Here is a 19,342-nt window from a genome sequence, read left to right as displayed (position 1 = left end):
TTTGCAGTCACAGTGGGGTCATAGGTGAAAGGTGAAAGATGATATTGAACGCGACATATTAGCAATACTACACGTTATTTTTATTGGATCCAAATATAATCACAAACAAATCTTGTAGATTTTACATGTATTTGACATATATATATATTTTATTGTGTTTATTTTAGTCGGTTGGACAAAATTAGTGTTAATATGCTGCGTTATCCCTGACTGGTGCATGTGACCATGTGACCATCACTGTCCTGACAGACAAACCAGTCGCCATTTTAAAGAATTAATATTAAGTAATTATATAATCAACGAATTAGTACAATCTAGCTAACTCAACAAAATACGTCGCTGTTCTTTAGCATCTATTTGATAATAAGAATATACAGTACTTCCAAGGTGAGTGTATGGAGTAATTCAAAATGATACATTTCAAAATGTGAGCTACGCCATTATGCCCTTCATGGGAGAGGGAAGGTCGGCTATCCGCCATTTTGTTTAAGCGAAAACGAAGAAAAAACGCTGCCCGTGACGTAAAAACCGTCACGTAGTATAAAAAGTAAGTCCCTCCTCTACGACCTCATTCCTGGATTTGGTCAAAGGTAAGTGAAGTACGGAAGACAACGAGGCGTGTTGTTAGTATTTTGTCCGTCTTAAATGCGAAATTTCTACTGAATGTTTTCAAAAACAATCAAAGGATATTTTTTGATATAGACGAAGGACGAGGAAATTTGTTAGTCGAAATTACATGTGGTTTTTTTTGTGTTTTGCAGGTATGAATTTGCTTTGCCGAAGACTCAACCGTCGAGGACTTTGATCAACTCAACTCAAATTCATATTTTTTTTCTTCAAGTAATGGACATTTGATTACTATTTTTGCCTCCAGTTTGTTCCTGAAGGAAAGGCTAGCCTAGCTGTCACAGCCCCACCCATAAGAAGTATTTCAGTTGATATTAAAACCATGAAGGTTGTCGATATTAAATTGATGAAATAAGAGATATAAGTGCCTGAAAAGCACACTCTAATATACCCGAGACGCTGAGGATCTATATTACTCATAGTAAGTTGATTTTGAAGTTAAGTTGATTCGAGATCAGTCAAATGAAACTAGTCGTAGATAATAGGTTAGCTAGGGGTGGCTGGCTAGCAGACACCGTAAGTTAGCTTGGTTCTTGGACAACAAATAGAACATAGGCAGCGTTATAGTATGAGCTCACACAGGAAAGTGGACGGAGTCACAATGCTCCGTTTCTTTGTGTGTGAGACGAAATGGACGAATTGTATAAATAAAAAATTAATATAGCCAGTAAATTCGTAAAATAACCATAAGCAATCTATTCATAAAGATTGCCATAGGCATAGAAAGCAAATTCCAGCTCATGAAGTCGGGGACTTTTTGCCAACTAAACCTGTTTTGTAACGTTAGGGGCTGCTCCACGGAACGAACACCCACCGCAATCTATGCATAAAGATTGCGTTAGTTTGAGGATTGTGGACATATTTTATGAGGCTCTATCTTGAAATGTCGATAATTATAGCACAGTGACTTCCCGAAACCCGCACCATGTACTCGGCAATCTGTGGATAAAGATTGCAGGATGGTTCAAGAGAAATGGTCTTCCGAAGCACAAACAGTCGGGATGACAAATATGGTGGATTGGTTGTGGTTTGCTTTTCGTCCTCGGACAGCTCCGAGGGCTAGCCGTGCTCTCCTCGGAGCAACATTTGGAAGTTATTACAAAACTGAAATGCAGAACAAGTAGAGACTGATGTCAGTCGCATTGTCTTGAGTGGCTCGCTAGATATCTGGTGCATGTCGCCGTGGTTTTCGCTCAACCAGTACGGTATTTGCTATGAGAGCCATTGTTGCTTGTGAAGGCAGACGGTGTCCGTTGTCGAAGTGGTTAATGGAAGGAGGGCTCTGATAAGCAGTCGACTTCCAACTCCCTCCCCTTTTGTCAAGCAGTGAAGCCAAAGGAGCAGGCATGTTGTCAGTTATGACAGATGTCGGGTTAAGCGCACGCCATTCATAGGCTGCCTGAATTGCCCTTACGTAACCGAGGGCGTCTTACATTTCTTTGATTTACTTGGTTTCTTCTTGATGAACGTTCGTCGTTGCTTTACAATAGTCAAGTATGTCACGAAACCGTTGTACAGTGCAGTGATATTTTGTATTGGGTTTCGTCATTAAGTACAGTCATAGGATGTTTTAATGTACCAGCGGTATACGTAATAACACCACAGTATGACGATGTTCTTTCCTCCACTTACCCAGGGGCCAGGGCCATGCTTAACACTGATTTTGTGTATATGTATAACAATTGTGACATTTACAGGAATTGGGTTATTTGCAGTGTTGTGGAGGTCTGAGACTATATAAAACTTCTACTACAACAATTACACGGGTAAGACCTAACTGATTCCTCACATCATAACATTGCCAATTAATTGATTTCCACCAGATTTGCAAGTTCTGTACATGAATTGACAAATTGCCACGAAAACGGTGTCATTATAAAATGCATAAACAGAAAAATGAGTGCATGCTTACAGGGGTTAATCCAAGCAGTTACATCGTGAATCATTTAAGGGCATTCTTAAGACCTTTTGTCATGACATTTTTTTAAAGAATCCATAAAAGTGAAGACATTCATAAAGACCAATTGACTTGGTGTAGTCTGTCTTTGTTTGAATCACGTAAGGATGTTCAAAGATAATAAGTACTGACTGAAATTATAAATCATAAATACCCCTCAGTAAAAAGTTTGTTGACTGGATTCACGTGTAGCAGTTCAGACCATTGTCATGTAATGTTGCACTAACGAATGTATTAACTTTTAATGCATTTCTCTATTTTGTAACAGCACAGTATAGTGCCAGTGTGTAAACAAAACCCAACCTGTAGGTGTCAGTAAGAGGCCTACCCTGCACAGTCTGGATAGCTGACAGTGATCCTCATTACTACACCACTGTAGGCCAATACACCGTCAGTCTGGTGATCACATTTGAAAGAACACAGATGAGTATTAAACTAATTCTACAGTTTTAAAGAATCTCATCATTCATACGGTTACCTTCAATCACATTTCACTGAGGTGGTGCATACAATCTGAATTTGTACCATTCATCTTGTCATCAGCTGCCATATTAGTCAAATCAGTTTTCACAAGGCACAGTTTATGTTTCTGTTTCCATTCTCCTTGTTTGAGTTACATTTTTGTACAAATGTGAATGATTGTGATAGACATGTGCAATTAAAAAAAAATGATAAATCATTATCAGTAATTTCTTACTAAAATTCCTCTCTGACTACTTTTATTCTAACAAAACTTTGACCTTTCACCTTGTTTCATGTTTGAGACATAATATCCATATTTGTAAAAAAAAAAAAAAAAAGTAAGAGTTAGAGATCTTGAATGCATGTTAATGCTTAAGTTTAATATGCTCAGAGAAAAAGGAAAATAAAAAGTTACATCAATTAAAGTTAATTTATATTGTAATATTGTGTACATCAGTTTTAAACATACAGTTTTCTTTTCTGTTGCCTCTTGCATGAAGTGGAATAAACATTGTTGCCTCATACACAAAAATGAACATTCTAACAGACTGTATGTCCTGTCCTGCAAAGGACAAATAACAAGAAAAAGTCCCAGAGGAAGCACTTTGACAGCGTCCTGTCCTTGTCCCTGCTGAACAGGTTGTCAGGTTGGCCCCTCAAACTGCTCCACATGTCAAGTATGGGGCAGCATACCAAAGCGATCATGCACCATGGATGTTTGGCTGCCAGACCAGGAGAGTGCTGTGTGGCTGGAAGAAAATACTGCTTGTGCCTTAAAGGGATTTGTGTTTGTTGATGTCAGCCAGATCATCAGTCTACATTATCTTGCTTGTTTCTTTCGTAGCGTGATATTCAAATCATTCACTGGATATTCAATCAGGGTGTTCTGTGCTTGCATCAGTACTTTGTATGTTGGTTTGTTACTATGGGTGCTCAACCCTTGTTGGCCGGCTTATGGTGTTGATCTCCTGGTTTGGGCGTTGTGTTGAGTTTTTTGGACGTTGTTGATGGAATGTCCTTGATACAAATGGGTTGGTCTTGTCAGGCACTGAAATGAGATGATTCAAAGTGTAGTCTGGATGGTGTTTAGTAGTTGAATCTGGTTCTGCTGGGACCTTGTTGGTCTTATGCAGTGTTGGTTATTTGTGGTTTGATGTGAACTGGTTTTTAGCCATGGTTGAACTTGTGAAGTGAAACAGAAGTTGTGTCCTAGAGATAGTCTGGGTGGAATTCTGTAGCATGGAGCTCCTCTTTCTTTTGGTGGGCAAATAGTCCTCAGGAAACAGCACTTAGTAATTGATTTTACTGTGACAAAATATTGCCTGCGCATATCAGAAAATGTAATGCACCTGTGTCCTGTTGTCATGTGTATTAGCTGTTTGATGTGTGTATTTCAGATATGGCAGGGGGACCAGTGGACCCCAGAGAGATTTTGAAGGGGGTGGAAGCTCTGTTGGGCAAAGATGGAGAGCTCCGCAGCCTGGAAGGAGTCCCAAAGGTGTTTAGGTGAGGAACTAAGATTAGACATGACACATTTTTTGGGCCTTAAGCGTAAAAATAACTTAACAAACGAACCATGACTCTTACACTAGGGGATATTTTAACATCTCGCTGTTTTTCAATCCAGCCTGATGAAAGCTTCTACGAAGATGGTCAGTAGATGTATGTACCTGAACATCCTGCTGCAGACGAAATCCCATGATGTTCTTAACAGGTAGGCCTTACTTCTACTTTGTAGACTTTATATTGCAAGTCTTGGTCTTAAAAAATCTATATTAAAGACATGCTAACAGTATTAATATAAACACAGGGTATAAAATATGAAAACATTCATTTCAACAGGTTTAAGTGTATACTCTTAACAAAAAACAACTTAACTGAAGGTCTGCTTTCTAACTTCTTTTTAAGTCTACTCTTGGAAATTATGTTCTATCTGTAAAAGTTAAATGTTCCTGAAATAAACATACACAGGTTTTTTTTACATACAAATGTAGTGTTCAGTCTTTAAAAAAAACAATAATATGCTAATTAGGCTGGAGCCATACCATATTTATACATTTATGTGTCTTTGAATTACAAGTTACAGTTTTGTTTGTTCTTATAACAGTTTCACATGATTGTATTAGTCGACTAGTTCAAAGAATAAAGTTTTGTGACATGTTTTCAACATTTTCACAGGTCAGTATCATTAACACGTTGAAACTCAACCATGGTGTGAATGAAAACAGTAGAATGATGCCAGCCTCATTGTATTTGATACAGATCTGTTGAATTCATGAACTATAACTGTGCATCTACAGTGCATCCAGAAAGTATTCACAGAGCTTCACTTTTTCCACATTTGGTTATGTTGCAGCCTTATTCCAAAATGGATTAAATTCCTTTCGTCCCTCACAATTCTACACACAACACCTCATAATGACAATGTGAAAAAAAGTTTTTCTTGAGATTTTTGCAAATTTATTAAAAATTAAAAAATAAGAAATCGCATGTACAGAAGTATTCACAGTCTTTGCCATGAAGCTCAGAATGAGCTCAGGTGCATCCTGTTTCCACTGATCATCCTTGAGATGTTTCTACAGTTTAACTGGAGTCCACCTGCGGTGAATTCAGCTGATTGGAAATGATTTGGAAAGGCGCCCACCTGTCTATATTAGGTCCCACACCTGACAGCGCATGTCAGAGCACAAATCAAGCATGGGGACCTCAGTCATCTGTAAATGAAAGAAGTTTGGAACCACCAGGACTGTTCCTAGAGCCGGCCAGCTGTCTAAACTGAGCGATCTGGGGAGAAGGGCCCTGGTCAGGGAGGTGACCAAGAACCTGATGGTCTCTCTGGCAGAGCTACAGTGTTTCTCTGTGGACAGAGAACCTTCCGGAAGAACAACCATCTCTGTAGAGATCCACCAATTAGGCCTGTGTGGTAGAGTGGCCAGATGGAAGCCACTCCTTAGTAAAAAGCACATGGCAGCCCGCCTGGAGTTTGCCAAAATGCATCTGAAGACCTCTCAGACCATGAGGTACAAAATTCTCTGGTCTGATGAGACAAAGATTGAACTCTTTGGTGTGACTGCCAGGCGTCACGTTTGGAGGAAATCAGGCAGCACTCATCACCAGGCCAATACCATCCCTACAGTGAAGCATGGTGGTGGCAGCATCATGCTGTGGGGATTTTTTTTAGTGGCAGGAACTGGGAGACTAGTCAGGATAGAGGGAGCGATGAATGCAGCGATGGACAGAGACATCCTGGACAAAAACCTGCTCCAGATCGCTCTTGACCTCAGACTGAGGCGACGGTTCATCTCTCAGCAGGACAACGACCCAAAGCACACAGCCAAGATATCAAAGGAGTGGCTTCAGGACAACTCGGTGAACGTCCTTGAGTGGCCCAGCCAGAGCCCAGACAGTTTTAAGATTCACTGAAACAGGGGGCATCAAACAACATTGCATATTCATATAATCTGGATTTTTCAATGAGTGAGAACAACCCATATCTGCTATTCAAATCGATTGAACATCTCTGGAGAGATCTGAAAGCTGTGCACCGATGCTGCCCATCCAACCTGATGGAGCTTGAGAGATGCTGCAAAGAGGAATGGGTGAAACTGCCCAAAGATACAGTTGGTGTGCCAAGCTTGTGGCATCATATTTAGAAAGACTTGAGGCTGTTATTGCTGCCAAAGGTGCATCAACAAAGTATTGAGTAAAGGCTGTGAATAATTTTGTAAAAGTGATTTCTTGTGTGTAGAATTTTGAGGGAAACAATGAATGTTGGAATAAGGCTGTAACACAACAAATGTGGAAAAAGTAAAGCACTGTGTATACTTTCCAGATGCATTGTATTCATTCTAGAAATCAATTGTTACCTTCATTCAGGTTTATCAGAGTTGGGGGGTACAGGCTGCTTAACTCCTGGCTCACCTACTCCAAAACCACCAACAACACCCCCCTGCTGCAGCTGATCCTTCTCACTCTACAGAAGTTGCCTCTCAAAGTGGACCACCTCAAACAGGTACTGTCTGTTTATCCACCTCAACACACCTCCAGTACCTATAAATGACTCTTCCATCTAATCTACTGTTAATGCCTTTATTTCCTCCTAGAACAACACAGCCAAGCTTGTGAAGCAGCTGAGTAAGAGTGCAGAAACTGAAGGTCAGTTTGCTTATAAATCAAACATCTATACTCTATTGAATAGACAACAGTATATCCAATTAAGATAAGATAGACTTTATTAATCCCCAGCCTGGGAAATTTGGGTATTACAGGCAGCAGGCAATGGCAGTTGGAAAAAAAAAAGAAACAGAAATAGACAAATACAAAATAAAAGCTGAATATATATATATATATATATATATATATATATATATATATATATAAAAGAAAAATCCACCTGACCGTGTCTTGTCTTTTTAGATCTGAGGAAACTGGCATCCGTGCTTGTAGATGGCTGGATGGCTACAATCCGCTCCCAGAGTGTCTCAAGCAGTGCAAACTCTCCTGCTGGTACAGACCAATCATTTCACAGCTTAAATGCCTGTGTAGGTTTCACAATGTCTCCTCCCTACAACAGTTTGCAATACACTCTCTATTAATCTTCTAGATAGAAAAAAGAAGAAGGAAGAAAGCAAGATGCAGGTACGGGATGTGAAAGAAAAGAATGGAGATGAGGAGAGGAAGAAGGAGAAACCTAAAGCTCATGCACCTAGCCACACAAAGATTCGCTCCATAGGTAAGCTAATCCTGACGAGCAGTGATGTAGTTGTCCTTGAATGTTAGATGTTTAAATGCTCTGTGTGAAATATTATGTTTTGTGTCATGAAGGATTGGAGATGGACATTCCCAACGTGGCCCCAGCTAAGAAGACGCCGGCCGCCCCACAGCTTGGTGACAAGTACAACATCAAGCCTCCAGTCCTCAAGAGGCCATGGTACTGTACCCTCTGCCTGTTGTACCAGTATCTCTGTTAGCACAGCATCTTGTGCTGTAACATCCAGTTCCCTTGTAGTGGCTGATGTGAGTACTTACATTTCCTTTTATGTTTATTTTCCTTCAACAGCTCTGGTCCAGCAGATGCTCCACCTCAGGAGAAAAAATACAAACCTCTAAATACCCCCTCTAACTCTACCAAAGAGATCAAAGTCAAGATCATTCCAGCACAGCGTGAGTTCAAACATACATGCATTTAAAGACAAGAACACATTTTGACTGTGTTTTAAAGAGGTGATAGTGATTTTGCAGCTGTGGTGTTCACTGCTCTCTTGTGTCTCACTATAGCAATGGAGTGCACAGGGTTCCTAGATGCTCTGAATTCTGCCCCAGTGCCTGGAATTAAGATCAAGAAGAAAAAACCTGGTACTAGTAATACAGCTAATACCAAGGCGGTCTCCCCTACATCTAACAAGGTAGTGACTGATATTGTATAATGTATTATGGTCACTGTCCATCTAAAACATCCTCATAATAGTTTTACATTTTTATACATACACATACATTTTTTTGGCAAATCCCCAGAATAAACCTGATTCCAGTGTGTTGAATTTAACCCAACATGGAAGACTTAGCTGTGCTGTCCTCCATGCTTGGTCAAATTTGTCAAGTATGTGAGGAAATAGCTGAATCAGAGCATTGATCTGTCTTCTAATGCAACGCTTTCAAAGAATTAGAAGCTTTTGGCTGTCAACATCTTTGTCTTTCCACATAATTTAAATCTAAAACTTGCATGTTACACCTGTTTGCTCTATCATTCCTTTTTTTTGTCTTCAGGCGAGTCCATTTGACAGCAAACCCTCTACGTATTCGTCTTCCTCTGCTAAACCGTCATCTCCAGAAACTGCTGCGTCCACCGCTCCTGATGAAAACCAGGAGGCAGAGCAACCTGGAACCCCTGTTCCCTCTGAGGACCCTGAGGCCTCTGACAATGGTATGTTTTTTTTCAAATTCACTTACATGGTTCTTGGATGATAAGAGTTTAATGAGCTTCTTTGACATTTTAGTATCTTATGATTGATTTATGTGTTCTCAATCTAACGTTTTTTCTCAATGTCTTGTTGTTTGTAGGCGAAAAGCCCAATGCTCTGGCAGAACCACGTGGAGAAGAAGAAAGCTTGACCAAGAAGGGCAAGAAGAAGAAGACAGTTCACTGGGCTGAGGAGGAGCAGCTCAAACACTACTTCTACTTTGATCTGGATGAGACAGAAAGAGGTAAGGCAGGTGGTGAATACCTATCATGTCTAAGTTAGGTAGTTACTGTTCTAAGACAACAGTGGGTCTGTAAATCATCTAAAAATGTATTATTCTTGTCTCTATTAATATCTTGACAGTTAAGTACATTTACAAATTGCACGTGCAACACTTGCAACATGCCATTAGTCCCAAAATATATCCTTATGTCCTTTTTTTCTTCCAATACAAATGCACAGAAACAGAACTTGCACACACCCAAGCAAAATCCTTGTCTAGTAGAACAGACCAGCTTGGTGCCAATAGCTGAACTGCTTGTCCCCTGGTTTCAATTTTGCGACTTTACATGGGGCTTCTGTTGCTAATCTTCCATTGAATAAATTGTGATTATGTTTCGGGTGAGCATTTGTATCAAGATCCAACAAGTTATATACCAAAATCTCCCAAACATCCTTTTCCCAACAGTCTAGTTCTTCCAGTGGCTTTGGTTGTGCATCCCTAATATACTCCTAAAATACTGAGGCATCCGCCTTTTTATCCCATGTGTATTTCCTGACCGCAGTTGTTTCCACGTGAAGGTCTTGTTGCCTATCAGCTGGTTTTTATTGCATCAAATGGAAGCTTTAGGTGTGAGGCATCCTAGATTTTGTGAAAGGCATAATATGGATCTAGAGCTGTGACCCTAACTGCAAAAACTTTGCAGTTGCTTGCCATTTCAGCATCAAGCATGAGGGAGAGGGACATATGGGAAATTTATTTTGTGTGTTTCCAAATGTTATTATTTCTAGGCTTGTGTACTTCTGATATCTTCAGATAACATTCAGTTGAATATATGATACACAAACACAAAAGAAAGAAGCATCAAATTAACAGTTGGAGTTGGATTTTAATTGCTTGTGCTTAAAGCAAACATACTCACTGTGTGGTAGTACCCACACAGTTGACGCTACTTACTTTTGCATACTTTTAAGATAATTCCGTTTCTCCCCCATTCATGAATTTCTCCACGCATCAATAATACTTCTAGTAGCCTGTGATATTCTTACCGTAACCATTAATCACGCCTGAACCTAACCAACCCAACCAACAAGTCAACAAATACAAGCCAATCAGTGGCAGAGTAGAGCGGGTCATCCCTTCAACACAGTAGGATTTGCAGTTTTGCTAAAGATGCCCTGTTACAAAAGATCACACATTACAAGTTCAAATTAATTACAGATTCCATCTTTTGTTACTGTTTTGTTTGACAGACCCTTAATTTACACACTGTGCATTGAAACAATGTGCCATTCTTAAGATTCCCTGGCAAAAGATAACACTGGGTTCTTAAATGCGCTCACTTTTCCTCAAAATATTAATTATTTATTATACTATTCAACTTTCCATTACAATTCACAGTCAACGTCAACAAGATTAAAGATTTTGGTGAGGCTGCCAAACGAGAGCTGATGATGGACAGGCAGACGTTTGAGATGGCCCGTCGGCTCTCCCATGACACTATGGAAGAGAGGGTCCCCTGGACACCCCCAAGGCCCCTGATGCTGGCTGGCAGTCTGGTTACCCCCGGGGCCAACAGCACAGAGAAACTCACTCAAAGAGACCGTGAGATGGGCATCCTGCAGGAGATCTTCCTAAGCAAAGAAAGGTAAGGCGGTAGACAAAACTTGCTGTGTCTAAGGATGTCTTGAAGTGTTTTATAAATATATGGGTTGTAAACAGCAAAACCTGCTAACAGTGCTCATACAACCCTGATTCCAAAAAGTTGGAATGTCGTATTAATTGCAAATAAAATAAAAATAATTTGCAAACAAGCTGTGTTTACTAACAGTGGTTTAACAAAGTGTCCTCAAACCCATGTAGTAATATCTTTTAGAAAGTCGTGTGTTTTACAAAGTGGTGAACCTCGCCTCATCCTTGCTTGTTGGATGACTGGGCTGTCTGAGAAAGCCCCTCTTATACCCAATCACCTGTGTTTTTTGGTGTGTTGAACATTTCCTAGTCCTTTGTTGCCCCATGAAACATGTTGCTGACAAATTCAGAATAAGTATATATTTACAGAAATCACTGAGGTTGATGAGGTAAAACATTCCATTGCCTTTATACTAGTTTCAAAAATGTCAAAAGGGTTTAGTACATTTTCACATTCTGATTTATGTTTTGCACAGCATTGAAACTTTTTTGGAATGATTTCCCATTTCTTCCCATTCCCATTCCTAGTGTGCCTGACAGTCCGCATGAACCAGACCCAGAGCCTTATGAACCCATGCCTCCACGTCTCATCCCTCTGGATGAGGTAAGTATACCTAAAACACACACACTTTCTGTCTCTCACATCTCTTTCTCTTAATGAATACACTAAGTGCACATGTGTGTAATATCTTGCCTGCTAAGCTCAGGGTTCAGCGTAAGTGGTTTTCTCACTTGCCCAGTTGGGCCAGTGGTTCAGAAATCTGCTTGGCCAAAGTCAATTTTTACTTTCCCCTACACAGACAATACATAGTTGGGGTTTCCTCGAATGTCGCCCAACTAAGCTCCTGTTGCCGGGATAACTAAAATATTAATTTCCACTTCAGGTCATAAACGTCTTCACCTAGTCCCCGACTAGTGCTCTGCATGTGAAACTCTCAAGAGATGAGAAGGAAGCGAGATGGCTCACTCCTTAGCTAGTTCAGTCTTCACCTCCGCCTTATTGTTGGGCCTGGTAAGATTTCATTCTGATCTCCCTTGCAGGACTCCTCCATGTTGGATGACAGCTACGGTGAGCCCATGGACACCACATCACAGCAGGGTTCTGCCATGGCCCAAAACGAGAGCTCCAAGCTGCCACCCGTCCTGGCCAACCTTATGGTCAACCTGAGCAACAGCTCCCGTAGCCCGCAAGCCACAAACACTGTCAACAACCCTGTGGCTCCCACAGTCAATGTACAGGAGCTGCTCTCATCTATCATGGTAAATACATGATAATATTGTCGGACAGTTAACAGGAGAAGCTTTTTGACATTCTGGATCCTTGTTTACTTATTTTAACTTATTAATCAAGGCACACCTAATTAACATTTTAGTTTTCATGACATTTATCTATGAATGTAAAACATCTCTGCAGTTGGGTGTAAAATGTCCATGTGCAGTTGTAGTGTGTAGCTCATAACAGCTCTGTGTCATCAGGGGGCTTCTGGTAACCAGTCTACTGAAGACTTGATCAAGCAGCCTGACTTCTCAGACAAGATTAAACAGCTGCTGGGCTCCTTGCAGCAGACCCAGAGCCAGAGCCCAGGTGGACCTCCACCAGGTAAACACAATCTAATCCCATTGTTGACCTACATCTCTCCTCCTGTCATAGCGTGATGTGCACCTGTTTTGGTCCTTCTGTTATGAAACCTGTCTTTTCTGTCTGTATAGTGAACCAGGGTTTGTTGGGCCATGGTCCGGGCATGAACAATATGAACAACATGAACATGCACATGCAGATGCCCATGAACGGCGGCTACCCACCCAACAACCCACCTGGCGGGCCTCGCTACAACCACCCCCCGCCCCCTCACAACCATGGACCACCTTTCAACACTGGTGGAGGCCCACGCATGATGGGGCCACCGCCAGGTCAGGGCCGAGGAGATAATGGCAACTACTGGGGAGACGACTCCATGAGAGGAGGGCCCCACCGAGGGGGTCACTTCCATCGAGGAGGCCGGGGCCGGGGAGGAGGAGAGCCAGGTTTTAGGGGTCGAGGACGTGGAGGCCCTAGAGGAGGGCACAACAACATGAATGGTATGCGGGAAATTCATTCTTTCCCTCACAACACTCCATTATTACAACGTGAAAAAAGGGTTTTTGAAATAAAAAGCAAAGCCGGTCGGCTCTGGGAAGAGTCCTGGTGGTTCCAAACGTCTTTCATTTACGGATGATGGAGGCCACTGTGCTCATTGGGACCTTCAAAGCAACAGAACGCTTTCTGTACGTTTCCCCAGATTTGTGCCTCGAGACAGTTACCTTGACTTCATGCTTGGTTTGTGCTCTGACATACGCTGTCAAGTGTGGGACGTAATATAGACAGTTGGGCGCCTTTCCAGCTGAATGTACCACAGGTGGACTCCAGTTAAGCTGTAGGAACATCTCAAGGATGATCAGTGGAAACAGGATGCACCTGAGCTCCATTCTGAGCTTCATGGCAAAACCTGTGAATACTAATGTACATTTTTAATAAATTTGCAAAAATCTTCTTTTCACATTGTCATTACCTGGTATTGTGTGTAGAATTTTGTGGAAAAAAAATAATTGAATCCATTGTGGAATTAGGCTGTAACATAGCAAAATGTGGAAGAAGTGAGAGGCTTTGAATACGTTCATGCACTGTGCACTGGGTGCACTGTGTATTGTCAAATAATGCCAACACAAACCATTAAAGGATAACTTCGTTTTTTACAACCTGGACCTTATTTGTAGCATTAAATACGCCCATTTACTCACCCAGACAACTTTGGTGGCATTTGGAGTCGTTTTGAAGAAATTAGCCCCAGAGGAGCGGCGCGTATATCTGTATAATGCGAGCCCGTGGTGGCATGTTATCAATGTCTCTAGGCAACTACCTCTTACGTGGATGATGTCATTACCGAACGCCGTGTGCTGCGAGCAACCAGCCACAACATGGCTGACTCTGCAGTGGTCGGCTAGTTTAGCTGTAGTTTGCGACTGTTATTTTTCCGACTCTGAGGTGGTGGACGATGACGTTGTTTTTTTGACGATGACAGTCATGTCATACTCACCACTCTGCTGATGTCACTTTCTCTTTTTAACACATACTTGAGCTTGACAATTAATTCCTGATGCTGGAAACGGCAACAGCAGCTTTCATATATTGCATGCTACTAATCATCAGATTGATTTGTGAGAAGTTGACACATTATCATAAATTGAGATTATAATTATTTTATAATTATAACTTTTTTTCCTCCTTTCAGACATGTCCAAGAGACCTGTGTGTCGTCACTTCATGATGAAGGGAAGCTGCAGGTATGAGAGCAACTGTGCCTTCTACCACCCTGGGGTAAACGGACCACCGCTGCCTCCCAACCACCCTGCTAACAACCAACACAACCAGCATGCACAGCATGGACACTAGGCGACACTGCTTCCAACCTTGAAACATCTCTGATATCTGATATGTTGGCCTCTGGAAGAGCCATTCTCTGTGATCAAACCATTGCAGGGTGTCTGGGCTGTTGTTAGACACAAACAGAGTGAGAAGGAAGTTCTGTCCTACACTCTTAAAGTATATGTGAAGTCATTCTGTAGGTCACTAAGCTGAAGCAGTGAGCTCTGCCTCACTCGAGAACAAACGGAGAAGGGAGTGTAAGTGAGGGACTCAAAGACTGAGAGATGATCACCGGTGGGACTGTGTGTTTTTATTGTGGTCATTTTTAACAGGGACACTGAAACAAGCCACCACACCTGACCACTATGTGTGAGCTCGCTACCTTATCTGCTCTGTCCTTTCACCAGTAAAAGGGTCAACCAAACGGAAGTTTCCTACTCACCAGGAAGTTTTCCACCTGGCTGAACTCCCTTGTTGTGGCTGTTCTGCTGTGTAACTACATGTGATGTTGCTTACATACTTTGTCCTAGATTTGTTACCAGATTTGTGGTCATCAGTCAGGTTCGTAGAGAAGAGTCAGAAATCTTTTCCCTTCATACACAATTCTCACAGGTGAGACAAAAGTTTCGGAGGCACTTTATAAAGGCCCACAGAATTTAACCACAGTTAAGATTTATCAACACTTGGCCTGTAGAAGAATTGCTAGTAATTAAACTGCTTAATTCCACCCAGTCCTGAGAAAAGAATAGAAATGAACTCTTCTGACGTGATGAGGAAGGATTTTCTGCTTTTTCTTTCAGCAGCTGGTATTGAATGTGAAGTGACTGCGAGTAAACAACACTGAGTATGTTATCACATGCAGGCTTTCCCTCTGTGCACTCTGGGTCAGCAGCTCACAGTCCGACTATCAGCTTCATGTGTGTGCTGTGACAATCACAAGTGTCAGACATACTATGGTCCTGTCAGAAGAGCAGCTTCTCCCTGAGCTGCTGCTTCTGTCTTCTGTACTCCCATCTGAACCCAGGAGGGGTTTATATTGTCAGTGTTAAGGACTCAGATGAACGATTAACCACTCTGGGATCAGCTATATTGAGTGTTTTCTGTGAAAACAATGACCTCTGTGTCTCTTGTGGGACTGTTAGAATGTAATGTTTTTTGTTGCTCCCTCCACCCTACATATGTTTTTGTTTTTGTTTTGTTTGGATTTTTTTTATATACACTCTTGAGAATGTCGGCCCCTTGGGTTTAGGTTTTTGTCAGTATGAAATGTTTGCATTCGTTTGTTTCTATGAATACTGACTACACATACATACATTTCATATTTCAGTTGAATTCTTTTGTACACAGTGTATTGAATAAATGTCCAAATATAGATTGTGTTGTTTTATTTGAGAGTGGGACAGCTGAAAACAAATGTATTTTGGATGAAATGGAAGCACTCTGCAAAAAATAAATCCAGGGAATGTGGACATAATGCAAACACCTGTATAATGTGCAATACATACATTAAAGGATGGGTTAAGATTTTTTTAGATCTTTATACAACATTCACATGCCAGTTGGACTCTGAAAGTGTTTTCAGTCATTCCTTCTGTCTGAATTGGCCATGAAGTGATCCATCCTAGTGCAACTTTAAACTGTAAATGATGGAAGGCAGATTCAACCTGAGGGCCATTTGACAAATATCTTGTTTACGGGGATAGGGCTAAATACAAAAATATAAACATAGCACAGTCCACACCTGAAAATTACTAGAGATGAACCAACACAAAACGCTCTACAAAATCTGAAAGACAAATCCACAAACAAATGCAGTTCTTTGGCAGGACTATAACATTGTAGTTTAGTTTTACAGGTGTTTGTGTCGTCTTTGCACCTTTGAAACTCCAAAGGAAAAAAACAGAGGCCCCTAGTGGCTGAAATATGCAATACTCTATCAGTGATTTGGGACAATCTCTCTCCCTCCCTCTCCCTCTCTCTCTGTGCACAGTAGAGAGAGAGGGAGAGAATGACTAATAATGACAACTATAGTAATTGCTACTAATAAAATAGTATATGATAATATAAGTATGTGGTATGTGTATAGTGCATGTATATAATAATGTAAGTTAGTATATGTACATAATAACTATACTATGTTATGAAATATGACTAGTTGCCATGGACAGCAACTATGAACCACAATCCACATGCACTCAATAAACATTGTATCTGCTTAGCATCAGAATGTTAGAATTGTATATTGACAGGCTGATATTTTATGTGAAGTATTTAGCTCAAAGCACCAGAACAGCCTCGAGGGAGTTGTCAGTGCACCTTGAAATGAGCTTAATGTCAGTGTGGATTTGGAGAGGTTTAGCATTAGGTTCTGGTGTAGTTTTGTGTCACATGAAGGCGGTTCTGAGCAACACGCTGGAGTTTTTAGTTTATAAATACTACATTCAGATAATTTTAAATATTTACCTTTTTTAGTATCAGGGGAGTCCACATAAATAAGTGTTGCCACTGGCCTTTAAAAGACATGGAATATATATGTTGTAAACTAATCCCTCTTTTGATGTGCTCGCCATGGTCTTACCTACCTGATCAATAGAATGGACATTGATCATTTTGACTGTACTCTTTTTTCTTTTTCTTCCTTTCTTGCACAAAGAAATATATTTGTATATCACAGGGCAAAACTGAAAGATTCCAAATAGAAAAGATGCATTAAACAATGAAACTGATCTGAAGTGAAGCAGTGAATAGCAGTTATTTAACACAACACACCTGTTAGTATTTCTCAGCTTTATCTCAGGTAAGTTCAGGTGTTCATGAGCTGCTGCATTGTGCTTCATTTTACACCAGGAAGTTGCATCCTATTTGAGTGGGCCGGGCAATATTAGTGTGTGTGTGTGTGGAAAGGGCCAGTGACAGATCTGAGTAATCAGGGTGAGGCTGAGCACAGCTGGTGAATGTGGAGTGTTAATAGGAGTGGCCTTTAACCCTGCCCTTTAGCTCAAATATTGACCATGGTGTTATGACAACACACAGTGATGGTGAGAAGGAGGCATGGCATGAAAGCTGGAAAGTGCAGAAAGTTCAGGACACCTCAGCACTAAACTGCTCCCACATCCTGGTTACAAGCCAACATCACAACACACAGCATCTAAAACAATTATTTATTTAGTAATTTGGGACATTTGGTTTGTCAAGCACTTCACCAGAAAAATTCAGTGAGTCTAATAAAAAGACAGAATGAGCAAACAGCTTTATAGATGAATAAAGCAAGAATAAAATTAAATCAAAAGTAGATTATTATAAAGAATAACACACCAAGACAGTAATATAAGATCATATATGACTCTATAGAGTATAATATAATATAATATAATATAAAAGGAGGAAACAGGGCAAATGTACACACCAGTGTTTCCATTTGACTGAACAATGTAGGCATAACGAACATGCCATGTAGGAATGACAGAAACAGTATTAATACAAGGTCGTCTTGTTAGATTTCTTCTAGGATCTTTCAGTCACATCTTACAGTCTTCAGCGAATGGGGTTTGTTATCATGGTGATGGTAATCCTATATGGCTATTTTAACAAAAAACACAATACGATTCATTCGTATATAACCAAAAAATGTACAAGTTTCATTGAAGAATTAAAAATGCTAATTAAAATTTACAACGTAGAAGTCAAAACTTGCTTAATGCTTTTGATGTTATTTTATTGTCCTTGTGTTGCATGATTTAATTTCTTACTTCTTGCTTTTTATTCTTGTCCTTTCCTTGTAAAGCACTTTAAGTTTGTTAAAATTGCTACACAGATGAATTACTGAGTGCAAAGGGAAGTCCCAAAGACCACTAGCCATGAGAGGAAATGCTCCACATGTCATGAGAGGAAATGCTCCACAACCTGTACAGCAGCAACTGTCCACCTACAGCCTGTACAGCTGCAACTGTCCACCCACAACCTGTACAGCAGCAGCTCTACACCCACAACCTGTACAGCAGCAGCTCTACACCCACAACCTGTACAGCAGCAACTGTCCACCCACAACCTGTACAGCAGCAGCTCTACACCCACAACCTGTACAGCAGCAACTGTCCACCCACAACCTGTACAGCAGCAACTGTCCACCCACAACCTGTACAGCAGCAGCTCGACACCCACAACCTGTACAGCAGCAACTGTCCACCCACAACCTGTACAGCAGCAGCTCTACACCCACAACCTGTACAGCAGCAGCTGTACAGGTTGTGGGTGTAGACTTGGGAGCGACTCGGATGTGGACGGATAGAAAAGCTGGTGATCCAGGATGCAGGGAGCGCTGAAGCAAAGGACTGATTCAGTCGCAGTGGCAGATTGGCTGCCACGAGGCCAACACCGGGTCTAAACTGAACAAAGCTGCCATTGATACCAGCCAGCTCATGTCGAGCTCAATGCTGCAGGACACAGGAGACTGCTGAGATCCTTCAAGATAAAGCTCAGCTCTCAGGCAGAATGCACATAATCTGAATCTGAATTTCTTCATGTTGCCTACGTTAACATTCAGAGATTTTGTAATTACAGATGTTTTCATCCTAATTGCTCAAGCCCTTCGAACATGTCTTATAACGCAAACTGAAAGCTTGGTTTGATTAGAAGAATACAGTATTATAAGAAAGAACTTTACTCATTAATCATATGGTTATGTAGCCTACAATCTCTTGATATTTCTGTATGCACTCCTATTTTTTTGTGTTCCAGTCTGTGGTTGTGAAACAATGAATGATGCATCATTCATTGCTCAGCTCTATGGCTGAATCAGTATTCTGTCTTTGTAGGAAAGCCTCATTCAGTTGTTTCTTTTTTGTTTTTAGCCAGTCACGTAAAGACCAACCATCATCCAACCTTTTCATGCTTTTGAAGGCCATATGATGACATGTCTTTGGATCAAAGCCAAACATCCCAGCTCATCGACATCACACATGAACCTATGTACAAAAGTAATAAAAATAAAAGTGATTATTATCTATCACAGTGTTCAAACT

At 40.9% G+C, this 19,342-nt stretch overlaps 1 protein-coding gene across 2 annotated transcripts; it reads left to right on the top strand.

Moving 5' to 3' along the window:
- Positions 1-579: 579 nt before the first annotated feature.
- On the top strand, positions 580-16,123 carry ppp1r10 (protein phosphatase 1, regulatory subunit 10). 2 transcript variants are annotated; one of them, XM_041954935.1, is made up of 19 exons: positions 580-590; positions 762-1,048; positions 4,444-4,552; positions 4,674-4,760; positions 6,923-7,058; positions 7,150-7,201; positions 7,463-7,552; positions 7,650-7,778; positions 7,871-7,976; positions 8,106-8,209; positions 8,324-8,451; positions 8,813-8,969; positions 9,107-9,250; positions 10,628-10,874; positions 11,447-11,522; positions 11,960-12,178; positions 12,395-12,518; positions 12,629-12,997; positions 14,188-16,122. In XM_041954935.1, exons 3-19 carry the CDS (start codon positions 4,446-4,448, stop codon positions 14,346-14,348), a joined length of 2,436 nt encoding a protein of 811 aa, XP_041810869.1. In that variant the 5' UTR covers positions 580-590; positions 762-1,048; positions 4,444-4,445; the 3' UTR covers positions 14,349-16,122. The 2 variants fall into 2 exon arrangements, with proteins under 2 accessions (XP_041810869.1, XP_041810870.1); XM_041954936.1 differs by lacking the exon at positions 580-590 and having other exon boundaries at positions 760-840; positions 14,188-16,123.
- The last annotated feature ends 3,219 nt before the right edge of the window (positions 16,124-19,342 follow it).

This window comes from Chelmon rostratus, chromosome 16 (genome assembly GCF_017976325.1).
Source record: "Chelmon rostratus isolate fCheRos1 chromosome 16, fCheRos1.pri, whole genome shotgun sequence".
Classification (NCBI taxonomy): domain Eukaryota; kingdom Metazoa; phylum Chordata; class Actinopteri; order Chaetodontiformes; family Chaetodontidae; genus Chelmon; species Chelmon rostratus.
The sequence above is the reverse complement of the archived record's forward strand: the minus strand, read 5'-3'. Positions and strand labels throughout refer to the sequence as shown.